The following is an 18,263-nucleotide window of genomic DNA, read 5'->3' as shown; positions in this document are numbered from 1 at the left end:
AAAGAATGTGTACTTTACAGCTGTTGGGTGTAGTATTCTATATATGTCTATGAGGTCAAGTTGGCTGATTGTGCCCTTTAGGTCTTCTGTATCTTTGTTGAGTTTCTTTCTAGATGTTCTGTCCTTTACCAAGAGTGGTGTGTTGAAGTCTCCTACTATTATTTTGGAACTATCAATTTCTCTTTTCTAAGCTGTTAGAGTTTGTTTTATGTATTTTGGAGGCCTCTCATTGGGTGCATAGATATTTATTAGGTTATGTCTTCATGATGGATCCTCCCCTTAATCTTATACAGTGTCCTTCTTTGTCTTTTATGGTGGATTTTGTTTTAAAGTCTATTTTATCTGAGATTAGTAGTGCCATTCCTGCTCTTTTTTGGTAGCTGTTTGCTTCATGTATTTTTTTCCATCCTTTGATTTTTAATAAATTTACGTCTTTGTTTCTAAGGTTTGTCTTTTGTAGACAGCATATTGATGCATCCTGTTTTTTTTAATCCATTCTGTCACTCTTCGTCTCTTTATGGGTGCATTTAGGCCATTTACATTCAGTGTAATTATTGATAGGTGTGAGCTTATTGCTGTCATTTTGTAGTGCTTTTTTTCGTGGTGCTGATGTTTTCTTTATTCTTTTCGCCTCCTGTGCTGAATTACTTTTGTTTGTGTTTTTTTTTCCATTTCTTTTGTTTTTGTAGGTTTTGTTTTTACTGAGACTTTATGTTTTTCTTCTTTATTTTGATGATTAGGTTTGTTAACTTTCTTTGTGGTTACCTTGAAATTACCCTTATTTTCCTAGGTTTGAATCAGTCTATTATTACTTGGTATCGCCTTGCCTTCCTCTCCATTAGAAGGTTCTATACCTACACTGTTTATTCCCTCTTTTATTATTCTGATGCTGTTGTCGTTTACAGATTAACCTCTCTGGTTTCCTTTTGTAATTCTTTCTGTTTTGGATAGTCCTTCAGAGTTCATTTCCTAGGTTGGTATCTGGCTAGTACAATCCTGTGTCTTAGATTCAGCCTTTGGTCTGATGTTGCTTGTTCTCAGATCGAAGGGCTCCCTTTAATAATTCTTGTAAGTTTCGTTTGGTTTTTACATAGTCCCTTAATTTCTGTTTATCTGGAAATGTCCTAATTTCACCATCATATTCGAACGAGAGTTTTGTGGGATATATTATTCTTGGCTGGCAATTTTTTTCTTTCAAGGTTTTTATATATGTTATCCCATTGCCTTCTTGCTTGCATGGTTTCTGCTGAATAATCCAAGCTTAGTCTTATTGTTTCTCCTCTGTATGTGACTTTTTGTTTTTCTTGAGCTTTTCTCAGGATTCTTTGTTTGTCTTTGGTTTTAGGGAGTGTGATTATGATATGCCTTGGTGATTTTCTTTTTGTGTCTATCCTATATGGGGTTCATTGAGCTTCTTGGATGGTCGGCTTTTCATCTTTCATGATATTGGGGAAGTTTTCTGTCAGCAATTCTTCAATGATCCTCTCTGTGTTTTCTGTTTTCTCTCCCGTTCTGGAAATCTGATCACTTGCAGATTTTTGCTTTTGATTGTATCTCACAGAATTCTCAGGGTTTCTTCATTTTTCTTCGATCTTTTTTCTGATTTTTTCCTCAAACAGTGTTGTAGCCAAGTGTTTGTCTTTAATTTCGCTGATCCTGTCTTCCATCATTTCAAACCTGTTCGTCATCCCTTCTATGACACTGTCCGTTTCTGAAATCTTGTTGTTTATCTTTTGGATTTCTAATTGTTATTTTTGTATGATTTCTAGTTGTGAATTTATTTTTGCATTTTGTTTCTGTATTATTTTCTTGAATTCTTCCATTTTTTGGTCTGTATTTTCCATGAATTTGTCTGCCTTTTCCATGAATTTGTTTATTTTTTCCTTTTTTGTATGCTTTTTGCTTCAACTCTTAGATAATTCTGAATATTAGAGATTTGAATTCCTTATCAGGTAGTTCTAGTGCCTTTTCTTCTACTGGAAAGTCCTCTGGTATTTTATTTTGGATGCCTACTGGAACTATCCTGTCCTGTTTTTGTATATGTTTTGATATTGTCTGCTGTCTTCAGGGCACTCAGTAGTTATTTTCCTCGTGTATTGATTGTAGATTTGTTTCATCCTGCTTTTTTGTTTTATTTGTTTATGTCTGAGCAGGTGGGCTGTGCCTTATTTGTTATTTGCTCATCTGTGGGCACGATACTTTTCACCTCCTTCTCCAATAGGCAGGGTCAGTCACTCGGGTATGGTACAGCAGGGCAGGTCCACTGAAGGGGAGTTGCTGAGATGGGTTGTTTGTGGCACGTACTAGGGCTGACAGGGCAGGCTCGGAATTAGTGCAGGGCAGGGCCATGCCTATGCTGCTTGGGTGTGTGATGTTCAGTGCATGGTGCAGGTAGGCAGGAAGGAGGGGGGAGATTGTGATGTGTGGAGCTAAGATGGGTATGGGAAACATGAGAGAGGATAAAGGAACAGGTGCCAAAAACACACACACAAACAAAAAAGAGTGCTAAGGGAGCTTGCTATTGGAGTGGAGAGATGAGAGACTGAGAAATGGAGAGAAACAAAAATGAAAAAAAAAGGGTAAAAGAAAAAAATGAATAAATCAAGAAACTGGAAATGAAGAAAGACAAATACGGAAAAAGAGAAAGAAGAAAACAAAACAAAGAAATAAAAAAAAAAGAAAAAAAAACAGAAAAAAATAGAACAAGAAAAAGGAAACACTCCCTAGGGATGTCACTGTGCATCTGTGCAGAGTAAGGGAGTATCTCCCAAGCCGCATGGCACTGCCCAGCCCCAAGGGGCTCCCAAACCGATAAAAGACAAAGAAAACAATCAAACAAATAAATCAAAGCAGGACAATTCAGAATAAAAAAAGAAACAAACAAAAAAAAAGCCCTGGGATTCCCACCAGCACAGCGGCATGGGCCGGGAAGCAGTTCCACAGTCGAGCGGTGCCTTGCAGCCCCCCAGGAGGATGCAGAGATGGCCATGGAGCCAGATATTTCAGAGTAAGGAGGGAGAGGTGGTGAGAAGGAAGAAATCTAATGAAGCAGAAAAAAGCAACAGCAGCAGCCAACAAATGGCACTCATGGAGCCGGCCAGTACGGGTGGGTGGAATCCAAGCGACACCGGGGTGAAGCCGGTGCTTCCTGGGCAAGAGACTGTTGCCGTGGGAAGTAGAGGAGGCTGAGTGGGGGTGAAGAAGGGTGGGGGGTGGGAAAGCATGTTTTGTTCGTTACTGATTGTTCTGTCTCCTGCTGGAAGCTCCGTGAAGCTGCTTTCTCGTACCCCCTGTTCGCTGATCTCCGACAGGAGTCCAAGATGGCAGATCCATGCTGCGGCAGCTGATAGGGGACCTCTGCATGTATCTCTCCTTGCTCTCTGTTCTCAGTCAGTTTCTTACTCCATTCGGTGCTTGGCTGAGTTCTTTATCTCTTTATTTGATGCTTAGGGTTTCAGGACTGATGTGTGACTCTGTTTGACTTAGTTTTTCAGATCTTTGCTGTGGAGGGATGACGTGGTGCTTTTGACTATAGTGCCATGTTGCCCAGAAGTCTGGGGCTTTAACTTTTGACCTGGAATACTTATGCATTGTTGGATTCATTTTTTACAATGAGCAAGTCATTTATTGCTCCTGTATAATTTTGTTTGATGCTCACAACAGCTTTCTGCAGAAGGCAGGACAAGGATGATTATCCCAGTTTCCTTATAAAGCTCAGAGTTGTGAATTGACTTGTTCAGAATCACATAGCTAATGAGGACTGGGAGAGGGAGCCCTGAACTGAGTTCTTGAGTTGCTTCCTAGCCCAGAGTTCTTTCCCCTGTACCAGGCTATCTGGAAGATGATGATGGAGAATGAATTAGCATACAGATAATGATACTACTTTATTACCTGCCTAGCAGCATGGTACTTAAGTGCTATGGCTGCTAACCAAAAAGTTGGCAGTTCGAATCCACCAGGCGCTCCTTGGGAACTCTATGGGCAGTTCTACTCTGCCCTATAGAGTCGCTATGAGTCGGAATCAACTCAACGACAATGGGTTTGTTTTTTGTTTTTTTTTAAGCAGCAACTCATGCTGTCTAATACCCAAGAATGTGCAGAGCTTCATGGCCTCTTTTTGAAACACTCATTGGATAAACTCCAATGCATGCCAATTTTCTAAACTTGTACTGCCCAACGTACTCAAAATTTAGGAATATTTGAAGTGAGCTAGTCAAACAAGGTCTAATTGTCACTAAGTCTCCAATCCAGTAAAAATAATAATGATAATATCAAAATATAGATGCAAACATTCTTTTCCTTCCTCCTGTGGTTTTCTCTTATTCTCCTTTGCCTGGCAGGTTAATGGCAGATGGCTCTAGAAGCAGTTGGCATGAAAGTAGCGAGATGTCTAGCCTTATCATATTTCTTTGGATCCCCTTTACTCCTTAACCAGATAACATTAAATCACTAAGGGTATCAGAATTCTTAGCAACATGGGCAGGAGGAGGCTCATACTAAAAGGACAGAGCTAGGTAGGGGCTATGGGTGACAAAGGGTTCAGATTTGCCAACAAATAATCTGAAGCATCATGTGAAGTGTTGTGTAGGACCCTGAATTCCATCGCAAAGCATTTTGGGTCTCATTACTGGCAGTTCTCCCCACCTATTATGGCATCTCTAGGCCACTTTTCTAGCAACTCAAAGGACCATTTTGAAAGTAAGTCCTGTCAGTGATCTGGAACATAACACAACCAGTTAGACAGCTGCACTCCTGTGAAAGACAGCCTATGTGGTCTTACCTCAGGAATAGCATTACCCATCACGAGCCAGGCCTTTTTACCCAGGAACAGAAAATAGTTACATAGTAGTACTGCATGCTCTTCTTCATCCCCTGCCAGGAGATCAAGAAATTGCTAACAAAAAGAAAACAGTTGTGTTAAAATGACTGACTGCTTCATTCTAGTGTGGCTGTATGGGATTTTGACAAGTCGTGGTTAGAACTAGTGCCCTAAAGTACCAGACCTATTTTTCAAATCTTTCCCCAGATTTTGATACTATATTGACAATTCATAACAATAATAAAACAACCAAATGAACCACTTTTAGTGGACAAGGTGTTTTCTCTGACATTGAGGGCATGGATTTCCAAAATCAGTAATCACTATGATTGGGGTGGGGTGGGGGAGACAAATTTCAAAGTTTTACTTTTCATCTTGAATGTATATATGGCAGCTTACTATGTGTTAAACATGTTTTTAGCACAAATGCATTAACTCATTTAATCCTAGGACTACCCTTTGAGGGAGGTACTTCCTCATCTTTAAAAGGTATTTTCCCATTTTATAGATGAGGAAATGGAGACCAGATAGGTGACGTAACACTGAGGAGGTGAGAAAGCTAGTCTGGCTCTAGAGCACATGAACTATTCTATACTTGGTATATCTTTTATAGATAGCTCAAGGTTGTAGAAATTTTATCTCTACAATCATCAACATTTACACTTCCAAAATATATCCAGGAAGAAAAAACTTAAAGTGTGCTTAAATTTCTTCGGTTTAGGACTGTGTTTCAAATGGAATTGTAAAAATACAATTAGACTTTATGCAAACAGAGTTCAACATGCGATCCAGCAGCAAAATGAATACCTGTCAGTAGCATCATTAGGATTGGTGTCAACCAGTGCAGTAACTCATGGTGTCCCCTCCCCCTCTCCCTGGACCTCCTTCCGTATCAGACCATACAGAATCCTTAGTAATGTTTTTTCTATTAATGTTACTTGCAAATTATAATTCCCATATATCACTCCTTCTTTTCTTTTAATTACTACTTCATTCTCAAAAGTTATTGATACAGGTTCACAAATACTAATTACCACACTATTCTGCCTAAAACACCAGGAAATTTGACAAAATCAGCGACTGTATAAACACCAGCAACAACAAAAACAGTGTGTGCTTATAGCACGTGCAGACAAAACCACATGATTCAAAGCATCATTGTAACTGGGTAATAATGACTGCTCTGACTGGAGCACATTAGAAGGTTCAAAAAGTAAATTAGCATAGAGGTTTATCCTTGCAGCTATGTTGGTACACGTAAGCTGGGCTTATGGAAAATGTTTTTGTTGTTATAACTAACTACAAGGATATTTTATAGACAGTCATTTTGGTGTCACCCCCTCTGACAGTATCACCTGGTGTGGTTTATACCCCCTGCACCTCCTTAGTGATGCCACTGATACCTGTGATAATATATGTTTGTTACGCACTGCCTAAATTTATGTTGTATACTTAAATTGTAAATTCCATGAGGGCAGAGACCATGTTTATTTTGCCTGCAGCCAGAACTTGGTACTTCTGCTTAAGTACTAAGAATTTGCCACCTAACTAGTATGACCTAGATGACTAAGAAATACAGTGAAACCTGTGAGAGCTGGAACTCGATGGGACTGCCTTGTTTTTCTGGGTCTCGCAAGTTTTCCACCTTTGACGGGTGCAGTCTTACTACTTTTCTAACTCTCATTTTAGTAAAAAATATTTGAGTTTTCTTCTCTGACAGGTTTCTGCCTTACACAGTTTCCGGCTTTCGCAGGTTTTACTGTACATACTGAGTGAATAAATGGCATGCCTTAAGGAGACCATAAATTAAGGACTATACAATTTCCAAATATAATAAAGAATGTAATTTTAATTTTTTAGAAAAGAAAACTACCTATGTAATATGACCAGTTAAGAAAAAATCAATCATTTTACGAATAAAACTGCGATATCGTTATAAAGGCAATACTTGGAGGATAAATCAGCATTAAGACATCTGAAGTGTTATTTTTTATTCTTTGTGTGAATAATTTATTTTTTAAAAATGTCTGAACTTTGGGAGAATTAAGCCAGGAAGAGAAAAATACCTCAGAATATAGCTCATCCTGCTAAAAAGATGACTAAGTAAATTTTTATGATGACTAATGAATATTGCAACTTAAAATTATGCAAGCCATCTATCAAATATTCAATTAAGTCAACTCAAGCTACTAAATCTGTGAGGAAGAATGAAGAACCACTTACATCAGATGTGCTCCACAGGTCACAGATACCAGCAAATGAAATAGTGTCAGGCAAGAAAGGAATCAAAGACACGTATCGAGCCACCAGTTCCTGCAGAATCAAAATTAGCTTTTACAAAAATAATTTCTAATAAAATAGAAAACTGGTCCTCACACCTCATTTCTTGCAACAAAATAATATATCATAAACATTCATGTGTATAAAATGAAACTGTAAACGATTACCAAGTGTTATGCTAATATTAACTCATTAATTCTTACCAAACACTCCTGTGAGGAAGGTCATTGTGATTATCCACCTTTTACAAATGAAGAAACTAAAGCAAGTGGTTGAATAAACTGCCTAAGGATATAGCTAGTCAATGGTAGATCACACCCGGAAAGTTATAGCCCTTGAGTCTATGTACTTAACCACACTGACTCTCTGAAGAAATACCGAGGGACTTTATCTTAAAATTTGAGAGTGAAGAAAACCTTTTGAAATAAGCCAAGCAGACAATCTAGATGCTATCAAGAAAAAGAATGATAATTATGACTTTATAAAACATATCTACATGGCAAAAACAAAATAAAAAACCAAAAACCTGAAACTGATTCAAAACTCACAAAGAGATTCAAAAGGCAAACAGCAAACAGGTAAAATCTATGGGCAAAAAAAAAAAAAAAAAAAAAAATCTTTTCTAAACCTTGTCAGGTTTTGATACCACTAGTCAAAAACTTGTGTAGGATACTTCTGTGGCTTGTTTATTCACTCAGTTTTGTGTTTTTGTGATTATCCCTGTGGTATTTGGCTAATTTTTGGAACTAGATTGCTAGGCCTTGCTTTCTGGTGTGTCTTAATCTTCTTGTCTTTCCTTTTTTCTTTTTTGCTTCTTTATTGTATTTACCATATTTTTATGCAAATAATGCACACCTATGTTTGTTTGCCAACCATGCCCTCCCCCCTGCAAGGTATTTTTGTTAGCTCACTATGCTAATTTTTTTACAGCTACATGTAAAAAATAATTGGCATTGCAGCACTTACATTATTTGTGTAAAAATAACTATAGTCGTATATGAATATGTACAATTCTCCATTTTATGTAGATGGACATTTGTTTTATTTCTATTTTTTCCCCTATATTGATATGAACATTGAGTTTTTTTCTAGTCTAGGATACATACCTAGAAAGGATTTGTTGGGTCATAGGATATATGCACCTTTACTTCACTGTTGTTGTTTTTGTTTGGAGTCAATTTCTGACTCAAAGCGACCCCATACGATAGAGTAGAACTGCCCTGTAGGGTTTTCTTGGCTGTAATCTTTACAGAAGCAGATCACCAGGTCTTTCTCCCATGGAGCAACTGGGTGGGTTCAAACTGCCAACCTTTTGGTTAGTAGCCAAGTGCTTAACTGTTGTGCCACCAGGGCTCCTTTTTACTTCAGTCAGTAACATCAGATTGTTTTCCAAAGTGATTGTACAGCTCCTACCAGTGGCATATGAGATTTCTTATTGTACAACATTCTCACGAACACTGATTTTTATTTTTTAGATTTTAATTTTTTTGCCAATTTGGTGTGTGTGAAGTTTATCTCATTGTTTTTAAAAACATTTTATTTTGAAATAATTTCAAACTTAATATTAGTTGTATAAATAGTACAAATAACTTTCATATACCCATATTTACTTTACCACTCTCTTTTGTTATATTTTAAAATATATTTTCCTGAACCATTTGAGACATCATGCCCGATTATCCCTAAATAATTCAATGTCTATTTGCTTAGAACAAAGACATTCTATTCCATAACCACAGTATATTATCAAATGCCATTTAACAATGCAACGATACTATATCTAACCTATAAATCAGTTGCTGTCCAGTTGATTCAACTCATGGTGACTCTATTTTTGTCAGAGTAGAAATGTGCTCCATAAGGTTTTCAATAATTTTTCAGAGGTAGATACTAGGCCTTTCTTCTAAGGTGCCTTTGGTTTGACTCAAACCTCTGACCTTTAGGGTTAGCAGCCAAACATGTTAACTGTTTGCACTACCCAGAGACTCCTATCTAACATATGTTGTTGTCTTTGTTAGGTGCTGTGGAGTCAATTCTGATTCATAGCGACACCATGTACAACAGAATGAAACATTGCCTGGTCCTGCGCCATCCTCACAATCATTGCTGTGCTTGAGTTGCAGCCACTGTGCCAATCCATCTTGTTGAGGGTCTTCCTCTTTTTTGTTGACTTTCTACTTTACCAAGCATGATGTCCTTCTCCAGGTACTGGTCCCTCCTGATACCATGTCCAAAGTATGCGAGACAAAGTCTCACCATCCTCGCTTCTAAGGAGCATTCTGGCAGTACTTCTTCCAAGACAGATTTATTCATTCTTCTGGCAGTCCATGATATATTCAATATCCTTCACCAACACTATAATTCAAATGCCTCAATTCTTCTTCAGTCTTCCTTATTCATTGTCCAGCTTTCACATGCATATGAGATGATTGAAAATATCATGGCTTGGTAAGTGATGTTCTAGAGGAATTATTAGTGATGTTAACTTTGATCACTTGGTCAGGATGGTGTCCAGCCGATTTCTTTACTGTAAAGTTATCATTTTTTCCCCCATAGTAATTATTAAGAAACCCTTCGACTCGACGGCAATGGGCAGCGGCTTTGGTTTTTTGGGGGGAGTGGGATAACTCTGAGATTATATAAATATTCTATTCTTCTTCAAACTTTTACCCTCTAGTTTTAGCATCTACTAATGAGCCTTGCCTGAATCAATTATTACAATGATTATTGTAAAATAGTTGTTTTCTAACTTAAGTATTCCTTATACATTTATTATTTGGCATTCTACAGTAAGAGTTTTCCTTTCTTTCTTATTCATGAATTCATCAATTCTTATTGTATTCAATCAGTTATAATCCATTACCTCCATTATTTCTTTTGATTTCCATATTCCCAGATTTGGCCTGTGAAAGCCCTTTCAAACTGGTTCCTGTGTCCTTTTGAAGTGTCCTCATAGTTCCTTTTTTTTATTTTTGAACTTCTTTACTTTCTGGAATAGCAAGACTTTCTGGGATAATCTCATGCTTTCCCTAACCCAGCCCTGAAAGCAGCCATTTCTCTAAGAAGCCCTGGGGAATAGTATTTAGAAAAGAAGATCTGGGCCATTATTGTGGCTATAAACTCATATTCTGAAATTCCTAAGGAGGTTGAACATCTTTTAATATGTTTATTGACCTTTCATGTTTCCACTTTTGTAAATTTCTATTTAAGTATTTTCCATATTTTGTTATTAATTTATAGATAGATATAGATAGCTGCTGTAGAGTTGGCAACGACCTATGGTGACCTTATGTACAACAGAACGAAATGTTGCCCAGTCCTGTGTCACCCTCACGATAGCTGGCATGTTCATGTCCATCGCTGCTGGCTATTGTGCCAATCCATCTCACCAAGGGTCTTCTTTGCCCTGGCTGGCCCTCTGCTTCATCCTATGATTGGTCCCTCCTAATGATGTGTCCAAAGCATGTGTGTCAGACAATGTTTTGTTCTGATCCATACGTTTTTTTAATTTTTTTATTGTGGTGAAAATATACATAACAAAACATATGTCATCTCAACAATTTCTACATATACAATTCAGTGACATTGATTACATTCTTCAAGTTATGTAACCATTCTCACTATCCTTTTCCTTATCATTCCACCACCATTAACATAAACTTAGTGCCCCCTAAGCAAAAACTTCCCCTTTCCTCCTACCTCGCATCCCTGGTAACCACTAATGATCTTTGGTTTCTATATATTTGCTTATGTCATATAAGTGATATCACACAATATTTGTCCTTTTTGTGACTAACTTATTTTGTTCAGCATGATGTTTTCAAGATTCATCCATGTAGTGGCATGTATCAGGGCTTCATTTCTCTTTATAGCTGAGTACTGTTCCATTGTGTGTATATACCATATTTTGTTTATCCGTTCATCTGTTGATGGACATTTTGGTTGGTTGCATCTTTCAGCTATTGTAAAAAGTGCCTCAATGAACATTGGCATACAGGTTTCTGTTTGCGTTCTAGCCTTCACTCCTTCTGGGTATATACCTAGGATTGGGATTTCTGGGTCATACGGTAGTTCTATGTTTAACATTTTGAGGAACTGCCATAATGTTTTGCACAGTGGCTGTACCGTTTTACATTCCCATCAGCACTGGATGAGGGTCCCAGTTTCTCCACAACTTCGCCAACATCTGTTGTTTTATGTGTTTTTTTTTTGGATCACTGCCATTCTAATAGGGTTGAGGTGGTATATCATTGTAGTTTTGATTTGCATCTCTTTAATGACTAATGATTTTGAGCGTCTTTTCATGTGCTTGTTGGCCATTTAAATATCCTGTTTAGTGAAATGTCTGCTCAAGTCCTTTGCCCATTTTTTGATTGTGTTATTTGTTGCTTTGTGGTTTAGTCGTAGAAGTTTTTTTTAAAAATATATATGTATTTTGAATATTAAACCCTTATCGGATATATGGTTCCCCAAAATTTTCTCCTAATCTGTATGCTGTCTTTTCACTTTGCTGATGAGCAAAAGTACTTAATTTTTATGAGGTCCCAATTATCTATTTTTTCTTTTGCTGTTTGTGCTTTTGTTATTAGATCCATAAGGTTTGCTTTGGCTAATTTTTGGAAGTAGATTGCTAGGCCTTTCTTTCTAGTCTGTCTTAATCTGTAAACTCTGCTGAAACTTGTCCACCCATCGGTGACCGTGCTGGTATCTGAAATACTGGTGACATAGCTTCCAGCATCATAGCAACACGCAAGCCATCATAGTATGACAAACTGACAGACAGGTGGTGGATATTACTATACTAATGACTTATTAGCAACAATTACTCCTCATATCATCCATTATCCAAAAACAGTTATGGGTTAAGATATACACTTAAATATAACTTGCTCAACATATGGCTTCTGGTTCACATGACATTTGTGATGTGGTATGGTGCTTTGAAGCCAGAGAATAATGCAGTTTGGATGTGCTTTGTGGTGATGGCCTAAATGCTGTAAACATTTACAGTTTTGCAATAATTTTTGCTTAATTTGAATTCATTGATGTTCATATCATTCAGCAGAATACTGAATAGTTATTTTGATATAGTAGAAAGTGCATGAGTTCTGAAGTCAGAGGCCTACTTCAAATCCTAGCAGTTGTTGATATACATAATAAAAGCATGTTTATGTAAAGCATTTGTAAAGCATCTTACAAAGGTTAATTTCCCCCACACTCAGTATAATGGCAGGCACATAGTAAGCACTTAATAATTATTTGTTGAAAGAACGAATTAAGGATTATTTTCATCCCTGGTGGAGCCCTGGTGGTGCAGAGGTTAAGCACTCAGCTGCTAACCAAAAGATTGGTGGTTCAAACCCAGCAGCCACTCCAAGGAAAAAAGATGTGGCAGTCTGCTTCTGTAAAGATTTACAGCCCTGGAAACTCTATGGGGGCAATTCTATTCAGTCTTATATGGTCATTATGAGTTGGAATCAATTCTTTGAACAATGGGTTTTTGTCATCCCTTGTACCTTCAAAATTTTCTGAAGGAAGCAAGCCTCATAGTACTAAACAAGTTTTAACCATTACTTTAATCACTGAGTGGTCCTTTGGTGGTGTCAATGGTTAACACGCTTGGCTGCTGTCCGAAAGGTTGGTGGTTTGAGTCCACCCAGAGGCCCCTCAGAAGAAATACCTGGCAATCTACTTCCATTGGAAAAAACCTATGGAGCACAGTTCTACTCTGACACATGGGGTCAACATGAGTCGGAATCGACTTGACAGCAAATGGTTGGTGGTTTAATCGCTGATGATAATATTTTAAGTACTATGATATATGGTAACTAAAATGACAATATATTGAAATTTTAAAACACTCTTAGCAAGAGCACTGATAGGCTATGAAATACTTACCGCAGTTGCCTGGGGATTACTGGGGTAGATGTTAAGGAGTTCCTGAGGTGGGTTTAAAGGCTTGAGATAACGTGTAATAAAAACGGTTTTCCCACTTATGTCAATTACTGTTGTAAGGCACTGACGATTTGGAAACTTTAAGGCACATTCAGCTTGCAACTTCTCCGTTGCTTGAAGCAATTTATCATCTTCCTGAGAATCAAACTTCAAAAAAGAAAGACACCATGGAATTTATATATGGTTACAAGGGACACAATAGAACATGTTCAGATTTGATATGATTTAAATGTTTAGTCCAGGAAGTATGAGTAAATGACCCCTTACAAAACCATCATGTCCTCATGCCCCTGCAGCTATATAATTATGTTTATAATTTAAAAAGTAGGTTGATTACTTAAATACTTGAAATATATCCAACAAGATTCAAAGAAAATAGTCAATAGGCAAGTAGCAATATGGAAACTACTAGATTGATAAATCAACCTATAAAAATTAAACCCTGATGTTCAAAGTCTGATGGATGAGTCCAAGCAATAGAGTATTATGTATCTTTTAATGTTGGTTTTATTGATGGCTCAGAAATGTGACACCTCAAATGTAAAACTTAAGCAACTCATGTTAAACAGATGGCAAATTTACAGATATATATGGGTATGTTAAAAAGTTTCAAACCTATAAGCAGTGTAATAAATAATAGTAATGGATCTTAAGGAAGAAGAAATCAGGACTAAAAACTTCAAGTGTATAATAATTATTTTACGTGGTTCTTTGATCCAAGATGAGATACCAATTCCCAGGTTTTTTAAGTAACTCAAAGCACATGGAACAGAACAAATTCCAATTATCTTTGGACATATGCTGTAGTTATTTTTTTTCTCAAGCTATTGCTGGAATATAGCAATAATAATAATAATAATAATACAGATATTTTACTATGTTGACAAGGTTTTAATGTTTTTACAAGATTTTTGCTGTTTAGTCTAAAAATGTATGCATGTTTGCTTGCACTTCAGAGTTTCAAGACAAACTCAAAAATTTTTTAGAAAAGTTCATGGTTAATAGAATTTAGGTTATAGGCTATACTTGAAAAAAAATGTTTTTTTGAGGAGGGAAATACATCCAACCACCTGCTCCTAGCCTGCTTTGTTTTTCTTTTTAGCGTTTAAGGAGTGCTGACATATATTTGTTTACACTGTCTCTCCCATAGAGTAAGATCCCTCAGGTCAAGGGTTTTGTTTTGACATAGATTTTTACCTCCAGTACCAAGAACACTACCTGACACATAGTGCTCAACAATTGTTACTGAGTGAATGAATGACTGAATTGAAAACATTCCATGACTTTTTTATGACCTCAAATCGAATCTAGACTGTCCTAATTGTTCTTGACTTCTCTTTATACTGGGGCTGGCCTGTGGCTCCTGTTTCTAGTTTGATTACTGTACATGAGAAGTTGGGGTAGCTGTTGCAAAGGGTAGGTAGGATGGAGGCATCTTTAGAAGCCCCCTATATATTCTTGTGGGATGTCTCCTGGCATCATAATTATTATCATCATCATCATTATGGCCCCCTACCACTCATCATAGTGCTAAGACACAGTAGCTACCCAATAGGTATTATGATGAATAAATAAATCAATGAAAAAGGTGGTGTGGCAATGGAGTACTATGCAACAAGAAAGAACAATGATGAATCTGTGAAGCATCTCATAACATGGATGAAACTGGAGGACATTATGCTGAGTGAAATAAGTCAGTCACAAAAGGACAAATATTGTATGAGACCTCTATTGTAAAAAGCCATGAAAAAGTTTACACACAAAAAGTAACAATCTTTGCTGATTACCAGGAATGGGAGGGGTGGGGGGAAATACTAAATAGGCAATAGATAAGTGATATCTTTGGTGAAGAGTGAGACAGTACACAATACTGGGGAAACCAGTACAACTTGGTCAAGGAAAGGTCATGGAAGCTCCATAGACATATCCAAACTCCCTGAGGGACTGAATTGCTGGGCAGAGGGCTGTGGGGACCATGGTCTCGGGGAACATTTAGCTCAATTGGCATAACAGTTTATAAAGACAATGTTCTACATTCTACCTTGGTGAGTAGCATCTGGGGTCTTAAAAGCCTATGAGCAGCCATCTAAGATACTCCACTGGTCTCATCCGTTCGGGAGCAAGGGAGAATGAAGAGAACAGGATACAAGGAAAAGATTAGTCCAAAGGACTAATGAACCACAGCTACCAAAGCCTCCACCAGACTGAGTCCAGTACAGCTAGACAGTGCCACCACTGACTGCTCTGACCAGGATCACAACAGAGGGTTCTGGACAGAGCTGGAGAAGGATGTAGAACAAAATTCTGACACACACAAAAAAGACCAGATTTACTGGCCTGAAAGAGACTGGAGAAACCCCGAGAGTATGGCCCCCGGACACCCTTTTAGCTCAAAGGTGAAGTCACTCCCGAGGTTCACCGTTCAGCCGGGGTTGGACAGCCCCATAAAACAAAATGGGACTAATGAGGCACAGCAGTCCAGGGACAAGAACTAGAAGGCAGAAGGGGACAGGAAAGCTGGTGATAGGGAACCCAAGGTTGAGTAAGGACAGTGTTGATGTGTAGTGAGGTTGTTAACCATTGTCATAGGGCAACATGTATACTAACTATTTAACAATAAACTATTTTGTTCTGTAAACCTTCATCTAAAGTGAGAATAGCAGCACAATTGGAAGAGCGTAGTCGATGTCACCGAACTGTGCATGTAGAAATTTTTGAAATGGTGTAACTTTGGCTATGTATATTTTCACACACACAAAAAAAAAGGTCGAGAAGGGAGAGGGTTGACGTGTCGTGGGGTTGTTAACCAATGTCATTAAACAATATGTGTACTGTTTAATGAGAAACTATTTGTTCTGTAAACCTTCACCTGAAATACAATTAAAAAAAAAAGGAAAAAGAAGAAAAAGTGGTGTAGGTGTGTCACAGACTTCTAGGGTAGAACTGCCAAGCTAAAAACAATTGTAATTTCAGAAAGACAGAGAATTGTGAAATAAGGATGGCATAAATAAATAAACAGTTGAATTCATCCCGTTCCCTTTAAATTCATTGATTTACTTATTCATCCAATTATTTGAACAATGTTTACTGAGAACTAGAAGGCTGTAGGCACTCTGCATGAGATTAATGAGTATGAAACAGTTCCTCAAGCAACTTCTAGTCTAGAGGGAACATTAATAAGCAATGGGGCACATAAATACTTGACCAGAGATTCTATGGGGATACACACAAGCTGCTATAGGAGCATTTAGGAGAGGCATGTAAAGGCACTGTCTAGAAAGAACAACAAAAACCTCCAACCAGTACTAACTATTGGCCTTCCAAGTTGAAAAAAGCGTATCTAAATTTTTTTCCACCACTTGGACCTGGATGTTCTGTTCTGTATGTATGTTAGCTCTCTATAACTAGTGCTTCTTGAGGGAGGGCTCATGTTTGAGTACTTCTGTGTTCCTCCCTACACCTACCATGCTCATGATAAGCATTTAATAAAAAGCCCATTGCCGTTGAGTCAATTCTGACTGATAGTGACCCTATAGGGCAGAGTAGGATTGCCCTATTGGGTCTCCAAGAAGCAGCTGGTGGATTTAACTGCCAGCCTTTTGGTTAGCAGACATATACTCGTTTAGGTGGCTACAAATACTTGGTTTAGGCTATCAGGATGCCATTTAATAGAGTGAGAGTATAATTTAAGGAATAGTATGCTATGTTGGAGATCTAAGAAGAGCTAAGTACTAAAAGAATTTAGCTCATTTATTATGAAAGAAGTCAATGTGAAACTGGCAAATTCACAGGTTAATGTAAAAAATTACAGAAAACTGAATGGGCTTGTTCCCCCTTTGAATATCTACACTTGAACAGCTTCGCTGACCAGACATAATTTTCACAGCTACACTAACTGTCTCTGTAAGAAAGCTCATGGATTCATGGACCTGGAGACAGTGGGGGTAACTCCTAGTATGCAAGTAACTTCCAGACCTAATTTCTTAGATTCAAAGCTAAACATGCTTATTAGTGGTTACCAGGGGCAGAATAGGGGGGCAAAGGGAAGTCACTGTTTAGGAAGCATTGAGTTTCTATTGAAATTTTCTGATGAAAATTTAGCAATGGGTGTTTAATGGTTTCACAACAAGATTAAAGTAATTGATGTGACTAAATTGTACATGTGGGAAACAAATTGGCAAAAGTTGTGTTATACATGTTTTTACAACAATAAAAAAAGACAAAGCTTGACATTCTCATGGCACTGCAGACATCTTCCGTGGTTCATTGCCAAGGGATCACGCATACATCAGGTTCTGCAGCTCCCACAAGCTGGCAGGCAACAAAAGCACTGTTAAAGCCTAATAAATATTAACCGGTGAATTGACAAACAAAATATTTGGTACCTTTTTAAGCATGACACTCATCTATCAGAGGCAAGAGGGAAAAAAGGAAAGAAATGAAAGAGGAAGACTTTATTAATAGAAATAATGTATTTTTTAAACATGTTTTTTTACCAAGATAGTGTAAAGTAGGGAATGTTAAAATAAGAGTTTTCAGGAGTTGCTCCTGATCTTTTAAAATTTCCATTAGTAAATAAAACCCGTTGCTGTCTAGTCGATTCTGACTCATAGCAACCCTATATAGGACAGAGTAGAACTGCCCATTGGGTTTCTAAGGCTGTAATCTTTACGGAAGCTAACTGCCACATCTTTCTCCCATGAAGCGGCTGGTGGGTTCTAACAGCCAACTTTTCTGTTAGTAGCCGAACGCCTAATCACTGCACCGCCAACCGTTAAAAAATCATATGGAATGGTTTATGGGAAATCTGGGATGATGGCGGAGGAAAGACTCCAATTCCCTAATTCTGGAAGTTGCTGTCGGTGGAAAAGCAGTGCCAGGTTGAGCTCTCTATGATTTTAGGACGAGAGATCCTCTCTCCTGAAAAATCTTCGGGTGCATCACTGGGTGAAGCACCGAGTGGCGTTTTCTGCCACTGTGCTTTTGGGACATCAGGGTCCTGTCAGTCTGTGTGCCTCCCTTATCAAATGTGTCAAAGAGTCTGCCATCCAGAGAAGTTTCGAAGGCCCTCAGCTTAGAGGCCTAAGAGAAATGCTTCTCTCAGCCACAACGGGGCAGTGAAATGCCACTGAAGACAGCAGCTGACTGCCTCCTTATCTGGCTTTTGGAAGGAAGGCTGCAGGGCTTGGAGAACAAAGTTTCAGAGCCC

The 18,263-nt window shown here is 38.0% G+C and overlaps 1 protein-coding gene across 1 annotated transcript in view; it reads right to left on the bottom strand.

The window, feature by feature from the left end:
• The window catches only part of CC2D2A (coiled-coil and C2 domain containing 2A), a 157,609-nt gene that overhangs the window by 18,752 nt on the left and 120,594 nt on the right, over window positions 1-18,263 (bottom strand). Inside the window, 3 exon segments of the mRNA XM_023725654.1 lie at window positions 4,781-4,894; window positions 7,043-7,132; window positions 12,998-13,201. Coding sequence (XP_023581422.1) covers window positions 4,781-4,894; window positions 7,043-7,132; window positions 12,998-13,201 — 408 coding nt within the window.

Source organism: Trichechus manatus, unplaced genomic scaffold, assembly GCF_000243295.1.
Source record: "Trichechus manatus latirostris isolate Lorelei unplaced genomic scaffold, TriManLat1.0 scaffold00343, whole genome shotgun sequence".
Lineage (NCBI taxonomy): Eukaryota > Metazoa > Chordata > Mammalia > Sirenia > Trichechidae > Trichechus > Trichechus manatus.
The sequence above is the reverse complement of the archived record's forward strand: the minus strand, read 5'-3'. Positions and strand labels throughout refer to the sequence as shown.